Here is a 13,863-nt window from a genome sequence, read left to right on the forward strand (position 1 = left end):
TGGATGGCTGGGCGCGGGATTGGGGCTGGGTTTGGGACTGGGGGCGTGGCGATGGGTAGGGCGAGGCTGGGTTTAGGATTGGGGCGGGGCTGGGTTTGGGATTGGGGCGATGGGTAGGGCGGGGCTGAGATTGGGGCGGGGCTGCGGGCAAGGCTGGGGTTTGGGATTGGGGCGATGGTTGGGGGGCGGGGCGATGGTTGGGGGCGGGGGCTTGGTTTTGGAGTGGGGCGGGGCGACGGGTGACGCGGCGGCAAGATGGCGGCGCTCGTACTGCAGCTGGAGGCAGCGCGGTACCGGCCCGGTGAGGGGGGGAATGGGAATGGGCCAGAGAGAGAGAGAGAGAGAGAGAAAAATAAATAAATAAATGGTTCAGGGAGAGAGAGTGTGGGTGGGAATGGAGAGGGAGGGGTTGGGTAGGGACCGGCCAGGGGGGAGCGGGGACCGCTCAGGAAAGGGAGGGGAGGTACCGGCCCGGTGAGGGAAACGTGGAGGTGGGGAGAGAGGGACGGGGACGGGGACGGGAGAGAGAGGGAGACAGTGGGGGTGGGGGGGGGGGGGGGGGAGAGAGGGAGACAGTGGGGGGGGGGGGGGAGAGAGGGAGACAGTGGGGGGGGGGGAGAGAGGGAGACAGTGGGGGGGGGGGGGGAGAGAGGGAGACGGTGGGGGGGGGGAGAGAGGGAGACGGTGGGGGGGGAGAGAGGGAGACGGTGGGGGGGGGGGGGAGAAGGAGACGGTGGGGGGGGGGGAGAGGGAGACGGTGGGGGGGGGGAGAGGGAGACGGTGGGGGGGGGGGAGAGAGGGAGACGGTGGGGGGGGAAGAGAGGGAGACGGTGGGGGGGGAGAGAGGGAGACGGTGGGGGGGGAGAGAGGGAGACGTTGGGGGGGGGGAGAGAGAGGGAGACGGTGGGGGGGGAGAGAGAGGGAGACGGTGGGGGGGGGAGAGAGGGAGACGGTGGGGGGGGAGAGAGGGAGACGGTGGGGGGGGAGAGAGGGAGACGGTGGGGGGGGGGGAGAGAGGGAGACGGTGGGGGGGAGAGAGGGAGACGGTGGAGGGAGGGTGGGACAGGGAGACGGTGGGGGAGGGTGGGACAGAGGGAGTCGGTGGGGGGGGAGAGAGGGGTTAAGGAGGAGAGTCGGGAGAGTGGGTTGCTGGGTGTGGAGGGAGAGGTTGGGAGTTGGGTCAGGGGATTGGGGAGAGTGTGTAATGGGGGGGGTGGAGAGGAGAGGTTGGGAATGGGGGGTTGGAGAGGGGTGGAGGGGAGAGGCTGGGAATGGGGGGGTGGAGGGGAGAGGTTGGGATTGGGAGGTTGGAGAGGGGTTGTGGAGGGGAGAGGTTGGGAATGGGGGGGTTCGGATTGGGGATCTGGGAGAGACTAGGGGTTGGGGTAGAGAAGAAAGGGAGGGTGAGACGGGAGCAGGAGAGGATTACGAACATCTTTAACATTGCCTTGAAAGAGCAGCAAGTATTTGGGACAACAAGACTTAGTTCTGATTGTTTTGTCGTTTTTACACTCTCATGATTTCATTTGGGGGTTTATTCTGCACAACTTCACAGAAATGTTTTATCTTTCACTGTTGAGAAGATTTGGTTTATTTGTACCTTCACACACAATAGTCTGTTTTGAAAACAAGCATTGTGAATGAATTGTTCACTAGTCTTAACTTTAATGAGCGCGCGTGTAAATGTTTGTCTTGACAACGGATAATATAATTTAATTATCCGTCCGTTGGTTTGTTGCTGTGCGGCGGTCGAGCTGTCAGTTTAGATTCTCAGCTGTAATCGGCTGTTTGTCTGCTCATCATTACAGATGGAGCTCTCTTACTCGGAGCCTCAACGCTATCTGGACGCAGTTGGTTAGGATCTATCTGGGTGTTCAAAGACCCTCTTAAGGCTCCAAATGAAAAGTTCTGTACGGTCAGCGTCCAGACACAAGAAGGAGTGGTGGATGCATGCTGGGTCTCTGCTCGACAAATCCTTGTCGCATCTGATTCAGGTGAGGATTGATTTTAATACTCAGCACAGTAAACCCTTGTTTTCACGGACCTCTTTATAACAGGCACCACCGCCAGCCCACACAGCTTCCTTGGCCACTCCTGCCACCCTTCAGTGCCTGTATTAAGGTGCACACAAAGTGCTGGAGTAACTCAGCAGGTCAGGCAGCATCTCCGGAGAAAAGGAATAGGTGACATTTTGGGTTAATAATAATAATAATAATGCATTACATTTATATAGCGCTTTTCTAAACACTCAAAGACGCTTTACAAGGTTTACTAAAACATAAAAGAAAATAAATAGATAAATAAGTAAACGAAGAGAAAAGGAAAAAGAAGGTGAGGTAACGGTCAGTGATTGAAGGCAGTGCTGAACAGGTGAGACGCGTCTTCAGGCCATGGAGCTTTGTCGCAGGGCTGATGGGGCTGTGCTTTAATGTTTCAGGTGAAAATGGCACCTGTCAGTGCAGTGCTCCTCAGCCTAACATTTATTGGATCTCAACACATGAAATGCCCTGTATTACACTCAAATATAGTGGACAATTGGCAATGCCGGGCACCATCTCCCTAACCCCTGTTATGATGAGGGTCTACTGTATATGTAATATTCCTACAAAGGAGTTCCAATTCAATCAAATTGGTACAGTGGTATGCTGATTTATTTTGTTCCAGGATTGTTTTATACTGACTACAGACTGTTCAATTTGACATGGGAACCACTGTGAGATATTACATGATCATCCCATTGAGTGAGACTTCATTTGACAGCATGGTGGCACAATGGTAGAGTTGCTGCCTTGCAGCGCCAGAGACCTGGGTTCGATCCCGACTACGGGTGCTGTCTGTGCGCAGTTTATACATTCTCCCCTTGACCGCGTGGGTTTTCTCCGATATCTTCGGTTTCCTCCCACACTCCAAAGACGTACAGGTTTGTAGGTTAATTGGCTTGGTGTATGTGTAAATTGTTCCTAGTGTGTGTAGGATAGTGTTAATGTGCGGGGATGGCTGATCAGCACGGACCCGATGGGCCGAAGGGCCTATTTCCACGCTGTATCTCGAAACTAAACCAGAAATCGCATCTTGACTTGATTCTGTACAACTTGTTTGTTTATTGTGCAGGTGCTGTGGAGCTGTGGGAGGTGGTGGAGAGTGAGGGACAGATGGTGAGCAAATTCTGTAAATGTGAACACGACGACGTTGTTACTAAAGTGAGCGTCCTCTCTGGCGACATGCAGGCCGTGAGCGGCAGCCTGGACTGCAGGTTTGTACTATCCCCTTCGTCTGTCCAACTGTGCATTTCCCCGTTGTGTGTCTCACTGGTACAGATGACCACTTGGTACATCTCTCTGTCCTGTGAATGATGACTGCCTGTGTGCCCCCCCACCATTCACTGATCCCAAGGTCTTTCCCAATTTCCTAACCTGAAAATGCCTGTGCCTCTGCAATTCTGGCCACTTGTTCACCTCCGAATTGAAGCATTCTACTGTGGATGGCTAGGTTAGGTTTATTATCGCCACGTGTACCAAGGTACAATGAGAAGCTTTGTTCTGCATGCAACCTGATCAGATAATATTGAATACAATCAAGCCAAACTCAAGTACAAAGGGTAGGGCAAAGGGGACGAGACAGAGTGCTGTACCATTAGCTGCTAAACCGTTGTGATATTTCTTCCCTCCACCTCTCCTTTCTCTTTTAACTTGCTCTTCCTCTTTATTAATGGAACAGCGCAGCATTGGAGCCCTCCCTTCCTCCCCCCCCCCCCCCCCCCCCCCCTCCACAATGTCTGTGCTGAACACGATGCCGTTAAACTAATCACCTCTGCCTGCATGTGATCCATTTCCCTGCATGTCCATGTGTCTACATAAAGCTCTTAAACTCCACTATTGTATCTGCCCCCACCGCCAATTTTAGGCACCTACCACACTTTGTGTAAAGAAAATGCTTACCCCACACATTTCCTTTAAGTGCGTTTGGCCTGTACCGTGTACATATCCTGATAATTAGTCCATTCAGAGATTTGAAATGCCGTTTTTATTTTTCCATACAATGGATTATAAACGGCAAATAATTTTAACAGTAACCCATGTGCAATTATCCACCATTCACCCATTAAAAACGGAATATAGGTATGATTAACTGCTGAAAATAGTCTGAATTACCCAGATTTTTGGCTCGCCTTGTAATAACCCGGCACTTTGATTTGTTAGTGTGAAGGTTTGGGACCTGGAGCAGAAGACCGTGCTGAATTCTTACCAAGGTGAGCAACAACAGGCGTGAGATTGTTCGGTCTGGCGCACGCGCACACACCACCCTTACTCCCCCCCCCCCCCCCCACTGCCTTCTGTGGCAGAGAATTCCACGTATTCACAACTCTCTGCCGCAGAAGGCAGTGGAGGCCAATTCACTGGACGTTTTCAAGAGAGAGATAGATTTAGCTCTCAGGGCTAAAGGGATCAAGGGATATGGGGAGAAAGCAGGAACGGGGTACTGATTTTAGATGATCAGCCATGATCGTATGGAATGGCGGTGCTGGCTCGAATGGCTGAATGGCCTACTCCTGCACCTATTTTTCTACGTTTCTATACTAAATAAATTCACTTTTTCACTCACAATTGGAATCAACCACTACCCCATCAGTTAAATACTCCATACAAATGTGTATGTGTATACTAGACTTTGAGAAGTCAAAGACAATGTATATTAATATCAGTGGGGAAATATATAATAAAAGCATATTTGCTGGTTCATTACACCCTACAAAGAATATAATGTTCCAACTTGTTCAGATTATTAGATCTGGTGGAGTCACAGCGTCACACAGCACTGTTGTTATTGTATCTCCCATAGTTACTTCCTCTGGCAACCTCGTGTGGAAAATGTTGCCTCCCCGGGTTCTTATTAAATCTTTCCCTTCTGACCGTAACCCTCTAGTTCTTGATTCCCTTACCCTGGGGAAAAAGACAGTGTGCATTCACCCTACTTATTCCCCTCATGATCTTATAAGATCACCCCTCAGCCTTCTGCGCTCCAAAGAATAGAGTCCTAGCCTGCTCAACCTCTCTCTATAGCTCAGGCCCTCAACTCCTGGCAACATCCTCGTAAATCTCTGCACTCTTCCCAGCTGAGTGACATCTTTCCTACAACAAGGTGACCAAAACTGGCACAAGACGCCTTGTCTCACCAACGTCTCGTACAGTTGTACAGATATCTGGAATATAAACAGACAAGTGCTGAGGTTTCATGTTCCACTTTTGCCTCAAGTGTAGCCTGATTTTAACAATTTGTGTCTCTATTTCGGGTCTAATGTCTGATTTACAACAGAGTAGCGCGGCAGTGACCAGTAGGATGTGGAAGAGATGGGAGCGCGTGAGAACGAGTGGTTTATCCGAATGAAATGCTGGGAGCGATCAGCATTTGGAATCAGCTGGTTACGTTCTGGACAAAGATTTGCGGTTGCTGAGATAATCACACACTGAGCTCCAGCAAGAAGATCATTTCCCATCTCTCGCTGATGCTGGGAACGGGAGTTGCGCTGATTTTGATGCTTGTCTTGGACCCCATCTTTGTTCCTTCATGTTTCAATCAGTTAACTTGACTTGGTTTAGATCTCGTGGTTATTTAGTGTAATAGTCACTTGTGGAAGTGGCTGTCGACTGGTGCCGCTGGCATAGAAACATAGAAAATAGGTGCAGGAGTAGGCCATTCGGCCCTTCGGGCCTGCACCGCCATTCAATATGATCATGGCTGATCATCCAACTCAGTACCCTGTACCTGCCTTCTCTCCATACCCCCTGATCCCTTTAGCCACAAGGGCCACATCTAACTCCCTCTTAAATATAGCCAATGAACTGGCCTCAACTACCTTCTGTGGCAGAGAATTCCACAGATTCACCACTATCTGTGTGAAAAAAAAACTTTCTCATCTCGGTCCTAAAAGACTTCCCCCTTATCCTTAAACTGTGACCCCTTGTTCTGGACTTCCCCAACATCGGGAACAATCTTCCTGCATCTAGCCTGTCCAACCCCCTAAGAATTTTGTACGTTTCTATAAGATCCCCCCTCAATCTTCTAAATTCCAGCGAGTACAAGCTGAGTCTATCCAGTCTTTCTTCATATGAAAGTCCTGCCATCCCAGGAATCAATCTGGTGAACCTTCTCTGTACTCCCTCTATGGCAAGAATGTCTTTCCTCAGATTAGACCAAAACTGTACGCAATACTCCAGGTGTGGTCTCACCAATGCCCTGTACAACTGCAGCAGAACCTCCCTGCTCCTATACTCAAATCCACTCGCTATGAATGCAACATACCATTCGCTTTCTTCACTGCCTGCTGCACCTGCATGCCTACTTTCAATGACTGGTGTACCACGACACCCAGGTCTCGTTGCATCTCCCCTTTTTCTAATCGGCCACCATTCAGATAATACACAGCAAACACAGCTAGGCTTTCCATTTCAACCTATCTAACCTGACAGTGCTCACGGGTGCAGTAGCACCTTACACCCAATGTATTTTTCATCGCTGGGTTGGATGTGCTTTTTATAAAGCAAGCCCGAGTCCTTTAGTCACGGTATCTGTTAGTAGGGTTAGGGGAGAGAATTCCTACAAGCATTTAGTTGACTTCCAAATAGGTTACTCAGATACAAAGAGGAGAAGTCTGAAGAAATATTCCAACCCGAAATGTCACCTATTCCTTTTCACCGGAGATGTCTTGTGACCCACTGAGTTACTCCTGCAATTTGTGCCTAGCTTCGGTATAAACCAGCATCTGCAGTTCCTTCCTACACAAGACTACATATGTTGGTTTGAAACCTTCAGGAAGAAAGATTCTGAAGTGAACAGACTTTTAACACAAAGGGTGGTAGGCACACGGAACAAACTTCCAGGGGAGGTCGTTGAGGCAGGAACTATCCCATCGTTTAAGAAACAGAGAGATACATGGTTAGGAGGGATGTGGACCAAACGCAGTGAGGTGGGACAAGTTGGCTGGCGTAGGCAATTTGGGCTGAAGGGCCTGTTTCCACGCTGTATGACTATGAACTGTGTCGACAATTATTGACCAGTACCCACTTTGGTCAAGGATTAACACTGAGTGCTTATATTGCAGCTCACTCTGGGTCTGTATCGTGTGTGGCTGCCTGCCCTGGCAATGTGAATCTATTCCTGTCCTGTGCTCAGGTAGGTCAATTGCTATCCATTTACTTATTATCTGTAAAGTCAGTCTACCTTCAGTGCAATGCAGAAATGTTCCCTTAAAATGCAAACTGCATTGAATGTAGAATCTTCTCCTAAAGTTCAACTTTGGAGATTCAAACCCATAAAAAGAACAGCAAATTTCTAACTATCCAAGCCTCTTCTCTGTGCGTTACAAGTGTAGATACACAGAGAACTTTGAATAAAATGAACTAAAGTTTGCATTGAAAAATGAATATTTTAGAGGGAAGCATTTTGGCAACGGTTACAGCATTGTGTGTCAGTAGGTTCCTGGAATCTCACGTCTTGCTGTGAAACACGGTGGTGTGATATGCTACCGTGAAAACACGAGCCGGAGTTGACAATCTGAACCAAAGTATTATTTACCTAAAGTATCATTAAGACACAATAGTCTAATTGGTATTTTGATATCTGGAGTCATTTCTAGACAGTTAACGTACATGGTGAAGTGAATGATACTACTGTAATACCACTGATAATACTAACTTATTGTTTTCAGATTTGGTATTCAGTTTCAATTTACATGTTACATCCTGAGTATTACAGAGATTACAGTAATACTACAAAGTTGTTGAATGACATCTTATTAAAAGTCCATTCTTTCTTAGTACTTGAAGCTATGGTTAGTAACATAGCACAATCACAATAATACTTTATTAGCCAAGTATGTTTTGCAACATACGAGGAACTTGATTTGCCATACAGTCATAAATGTTATAACGAGTGGTGTTGATGTTAGTTTGTCAGAGGTGTAGACTTACATATCCAACTATCATTAGAAGAGTAGATACTAATCCCTGGCATCGTTGGCAGAAGAGATGATAACTTAGCAAGTGCTTTAAGTAGACCATCAACCTTTCTCGATTTGATTTTCCTTATTCAGGACAGGAGACTTCTACTGTGGGACAGAAGGAATGCCAAGCCAGCATTGCGGATCGGTGTGTATCTTGCCTCCATTTACTGATGTCTGTCTTTCATCAATAGTAAATTCAACTTCAAGCTTTCGGTCCGTGTTTTATATTAGTCTGTGGTGTCTAATGGACAGGTGGGGTTGTTACACTATCTCGGTCTATGTGGAAAGACCCTGTCCACCAGTATTTGCATTAAGAAGCTATTAATGCAAACAGTCAGAAAATATCAGTCTGAAGAAGGGTCTCGACCCAAAAGGTCACCCATTCCTTCTCTGTAGAGATGCTGCCTGTCCCGCTGAGTTACTCCAGTTTTTTGTGTCTATCTTCAACCGTCTACGCTCCAGGGAAAACATTCCCAGCCTACTTAACCTCTCCTTGTAACTCGTGCTCTCAAGTCCTGGTAACATCTTTCCTGCACTCTTTCCTTCTGCACTTAATGACAGAAAGTCACAGCAAGGCGACCATTTAGGTTTAGATTTATTGTTATCACATGTACCAATGTACAGTGAAAACCTTTGTTTTGCATGCTATCCAATCAAATCAGTTAATGCTACATATAAATATAATGAAGAAAAGCTCGTACAGTGGGCAGAATGTACAGAAGGACAAGGTACAGAGTTCCCCGATATTGCACCTGGTGTTTCAGGATCTTGGATCTGCAGATATTAGTGTATTTTTGATAATAGACAATAGACAATAGGTGCAGGAGGAGGCCATTCGGCCCTTCGAGCCAGCACCGCCATTCAATGTGATCATGGCTGATCATTCTCAATCAGTACCCCGTTCCTGCCTTCTCCCCATACCCCCTGACTCCGCTATCCTTAAGAGCTCTATCTAGCTCGCTCTTGAATGCATTCAGAGAATTGGCCTCCACTGCCTTCTGAGGCAGAGAATTCCACAGATTCACAACTCTCTGACTGAAAAAGTTTATCCTCATCTCAGTTCTAAATGGCCTACCCCTTATTCTTAAACTGTGGCCCCTTGTTCTGGACTCCCCCAACATTGGGAACATGTTTCCTGCCTCTAATGTGTCCAACCCCTTAATAATCTTATAAGTTTCGATAAGATCTCCTCTCATCTTTCTAAATTCCAGTGTATACAAGCCTAGTCACTCCAGTCTTTCAACATATGACAGTCCCGCCATTCCGGGAATTAACCTAGTAAACCTACGCTGCACGCCCTCAATAGCAAGAATATCCTTCCTCAAATTTGGAGACCAAAACTGCACACAGTACTCCAGGTGCGGTCTCACTAGGGCCCTGTACAACTGCTGGGAATTGCAGAGAAAATACCAAATATTCCTAGTGCAGGTTGAAGGAGTGGAGAAGCATTGATTGGTGTCAGTGTTGGCTGTTAAATGGCCGGGAGGAGTGAAAGGTTCCGGTGAGCTGGCAAATGCCACTCAGGGAAGAGAGGATGTGTGGAAATGTAAGTTTAACTGTTGCAGTTGGTGCTACTGTCTGTTTCTAACTGTCACGTCTGGTTTCAGACACGGGATTATCGCAGTGCTGCCCGACCGCAGTTACATGGCACCCGCAAAACGAACAAGTCTTTGCCTTTGGTAACGTGTTTCTACATCTTTAGTTTGTGTGTGTTTGTTTCTTTTTAACTTGTTCATAAAACACCGCAGGGGCAGGGTTTAGTTTAGAGATACGGCACGGAAACAGGCCCAGCGAGTCCGCGATGATCAGCGATCCCCGCACACTAACACTCTCCTACACACACTAGGGACAATTTACACTTATACCAAGCCAATTAATCTACAAACCTGTACGTCTTTGGAGTGTGGGAGGAAACCAAAGATCTCGGAGAAAACCCACATGGTCACAGGGAGAACGTACAAACTCCGTACAGACAGCGCCCGTAGTCAGGATCGAAGCAGGGTCTCCGGCGCTGTGAGGCAGTAGCTCCACCCAAAGGGGTCTAGGCTGTACGACTGAAGCAAAGTCTGTTATTAAAACTCCAGAGAGATTGTAACCTGTGAAATGTGTTCCTGTCATTGAAACTTGCATTTTAATTTTAATTCCTTTCACTTTACGATACTTTTACTTTGGGTTGTAATCATTTTCCTCTAGTAAATCTGGGTGAGCACCAGTTAGAAACCAATTCTATAAATGTCTTGTGTGCTAAATCAACTTTTGTTTTGAAAATGTAACAGGGACTGAGAATGGGATAGTTGGTGTGAGGAGCTTACAGAATCAGTCGGATTGCATTCGGAGCTGCGCTGCACATTCCCGGACTGTGTCTGGCCTGGAGTATTCCTCACACTGGTGAGAACTGTGACAAAGTATTGAATGGCTCATTACTAATTCATAATGCGAACGTTAAAATACCTGTAACTTACGCTGTTCCTTTGAGCCGGTCGGTGAAAGTAAGATCTAGTGCAGGGTAAAGCCAGAGAGGTCCAATCAAAGATAGTCCAGGGGTTAAGAAAGTAGTTCAGCATCACTCTCTGGTTGTGGTAGGATGATTCAGTTGGCTGATAAACAGCTGGAAAGAAACTGTCCCTGAATCTGTTGATGTGCGTTTTCACACTTCTATACCTTTTGCCTGAGGGGAGAAGAGAGAGTGGCCGGGGTGAGACTGGTCCTTGATTATGCTGCTGGCCTTGCCGAGGCAGTGTGAGGTATAAATGGAGTCAATAGAAGAGAGGTTGGTTTGTGCGATGGTCTGGGCTGTGTCCACAATACGCTGCAATTTCTTGCATGGAACTGTTTCCAAATCAAACTGTGATGCATCCCGATATAATGCTTTCTCTGGTGCATCTGTAGAAGTTGGTGAGAGTTGTAGTGGACATGCCAAACATCCTAAGCCTTCTAAGGAAGGCTCGACAAAATCAGTAGCATTTCCATGTCGCTTGGCTTGGGAGCCCCTTTGGGCTGTGCCAGTACATCAGAATAGTGACGTTCCATCAACGTGGAACTTCTCTCCTGGATAATGGCGTTCTCCTACTAAAACAATCAACATGTTATTATTTAATAAGTACACGTGCTCGGGTTGTTCCATTGAAACTATTAGCTTGCAATAATGGAAGGTAGACACAAAATGTTGGAGTAACACCACCCGAAACGTCACCCATTCCTTCTCTTCAGAGATGTTGCCTGTCCCGCTGAGTTACTCCGGCATTTTGTGTCTACCTTCGATTTAAACCAGCATCTGCAGTTCTTTCATACACAGCTTGTGATAATTGGTGGTAGACTGTCTCCAGTGTCTAAGAGTGACTGTCCCCAGTGTCTAAGAGTGACTGTCCCCAGTGACTAAGAGTAACTGTCCCCAGTGTCTAAGAGTGACTGTCTCCAGTGTCTAAGACTGACTGTCCCCTGTGTCTGTGACTGTCCCCAGTGTCTAAGACTGACTGTCCCCAGTGTCTAAGACTGACTGTCCCCAGTGTCTAAGACTGACTGTCCCCAGTGTCTAAGACTGACTGTCTCCAGTGTCTGTGACTGTCCCCAGTGTCTGTGACTGTCTCCAGTGTCTAAGACTGACTGTCCCCAGTGTCTGTGACTGTCTCCAGTGTGTAAGACTGACTGTCTCCAGTGTGTAAGAGTGTGGGGTGAGTAATTTTCCCTGTTGATGTTGCAGCTCCCCACTTTTGGCTTCAGTCAGTGAGGATTGTACCCTGGCCGTCATGGACATCAACCTCGCGGAAGTGTAAGTCACTTAAGAACTTTAGCTTGTTGCTTTAGCTGTATGCATATTTTGATTTCTCCAACTTCAAGTAGTCCTTGCATCCCCTCCCTCTCCTTCTCTCCCCCACCCAAGTCGTACCAGCTTCAAAGTTGTCTCGTTGAGTCTTATTGCCTGTAACTTGTTCTCACCTAGCCCACAGCTAACAATGGCCTGTTTCCTTTATCATTGTTACTTTTTTGCACATCTTTCATTCATTTCTTCTATATCTCTCACTTCCCTTTCCCCTGACGCTCAGTCAGAAGAAGGGTCTCGACCTGAAACGTCACCCGTTCCTTTTCTCCAGGGATGCTGCCTGACCCACAGAGTTACTCCAGCTTTTTGTGTCCGTCTTCGGTTTAAACCAGCATCTGCAGTTCCTATAAGAAAATAACTGCAGATGCTGGTACAAATCGAAGGTATTTATTCACAAAATGCTGGAGTAACTCAGCAGGTCAGGCAGCATCTCGGGAGAGAAGGAATGGGTGACGTTTTGGGTCGAGACCCTTCTTCAGACTGCTGTTCCTTCCTGCACACTTTAAAGATTCTGTTGCTTTAACCACTCGTGTTTCCCATATATTGAAGCATCAACAGTGATCCTTTGTTTGAACATGTGTCTAGGTTTCGGGATAAATCACACACGGACTTCATCCGCAGTGTGTCCTGGTCACCGCTCAACTCCAGCGTGCTCAGCACAGCAGGATGGGATCATCAAGTGCTTCACCACACCGTCAGCTTGGACCAGGGAGCAGTCAAGGCGTGAGGGGGAAGAGGAGAAGCCAGTGCAAGATGTCAAATCTTTATTTTGTACCTTTTCTATGACCGAGCTACATGTTTGCAGGTGCCCCAAGCTGGGAAGAGACACAGATCACCTGTCCTGACCATCGCAGCTGTGTTAGACATTTCAACTCTTCATAACACTTCACATTTCTGCTTGCGGAAAGTTTATTAGCCTCACCAAAAGTCTCTGTCTCTGCCCCATCGTGTTCCAAACATAGAAACAAGGAACTGCAGATGCTAGTTTGTACCAAAGATAGACACAAAGTGCTGGAGTACTTCAGCGGGGCCAAGCAACATCTGTGGAGAATAATGGGTGACGTTTCGGGTCGGGACCCTTCGGACTGCTGGGTGAAGACAACTGTCTGAAGAAGGGTCCCGATCCGAACCATTACCCATCCATGTCCTCCACAGATGCTGCCTGACCCGCTGAGTTACTCCAGCACTCTGTGTCTTTCTAAGTTCCAAACGCATGTGTGAACCCACTTAGATCTGCTCTGTGTGGCGGAAGATTGGTACGTAACGTAAATGTTTGGTTTATTTGGAAGGTGGGTACGGTGCGGGTGGGAGAGGTTTGACAATGTTGTGGTTTACAACGTGATATTCCGGAGGCGGTGGCGTGGGAAATACAACGGTGGCTGAGATACTGTGGCCCCCGGTGCCTGCTTCATGTCAAGATCAGAGCTACAGCAAAAGGATTAAAGGAAAACGTTTATTAAAACATGAGATGTACTTGTCATTTTTTCCATTTTTTAAAAATCCTTTGGAACACGGAACAGTAAAGTACAGGAACAGGCCATTCGACCCACAATGTCCGTGCTGAGCATGATGCCAAGTTATAAGGTCATCGGAGTAGAATTAGGCCTTTCGGCCCATCAAGTCTACTCTGCCATTCAATCATGGCTGATCTATCTCTCCCTCCTAACCCCATTCTCATAACCTCTGACACCCGCACTAATCAAGAATCTATCTATCTCTGCCTTTAAAAAGTTAAACTAATCTCCTCTCCCTGCACCTAATCCATATCCCTGCATGTGTACAAGCCTGTTAAATGCCACTGTTCTACCTGATAGTGTTTCAGGTTCCTGCCACACTCTGTAAAAATACAAACTGCACTGCACATTTTTTAAAGCTTGCCCGTCTCACCTGAAAAATCCTTGACATTTCTACCCCGGGAAGAAAGGATCTGACTGTCCTCCCTCGCTGCCGCCTCCCTCGTTGCCGCTGCCCCCCCCTTTGTTGCCCCCCCCCTCGCTGCCTCTCATAATTCTACATGCTTCCACTGTGACCTGAGCGTTCCAGA

General features: G+C 47.5%; 1 protein-coding gene across 1 annotated transcript; it reads left to right on the plus strand.

The window, feature by feature from the left end:
• The first annotated feature begins 226 nt into the window (after positions 1-226).
• wdr77 (WD repeat domain 77) lies at positions 227-13,258 on the plus strand. Its single transcript, XM_078420504.1, has 10 exons — positions 227-301; positions 1,809-1,994; positions 3,112-3,253; positions 4,200-4,249; positions 7,100-7,170; positions 8,090-8,144; positions 9,607-9,678; positions 10,276-10,387; positions 11,700-11,768; positions 12,405-13,258. Exons 1-10 carry the CDS (start codon positions 256-258, stop codon positions 12,544-12,546), a joined length of 945 nt encoding a protein of 314 aa, XP_078276630.1. The 5' UTR covers positions 227-255; the 3' UTR covers positions 12,547-13,258.
• The last annotated feature ends 605 nt before the right edge of the window (positions 13,259-13,863 follow it).

The sequence above is a fragment of the Rhinoraja longicauda genome, chromosome 24, assembly GCF_053455715.1.
Source record: "Rhinoraja longicauda isolate Sanriku21f chromosome 24, sRhiLon1.1, whole genome shotgun sequence".
NCBI classification, from domain to species: Eukaryota; Metazoa; Chordata; class Chondrichthyes; order Rajiformes; family Arhynchobatidae; genus Rhinoraja; species Rhinoraja longicauda.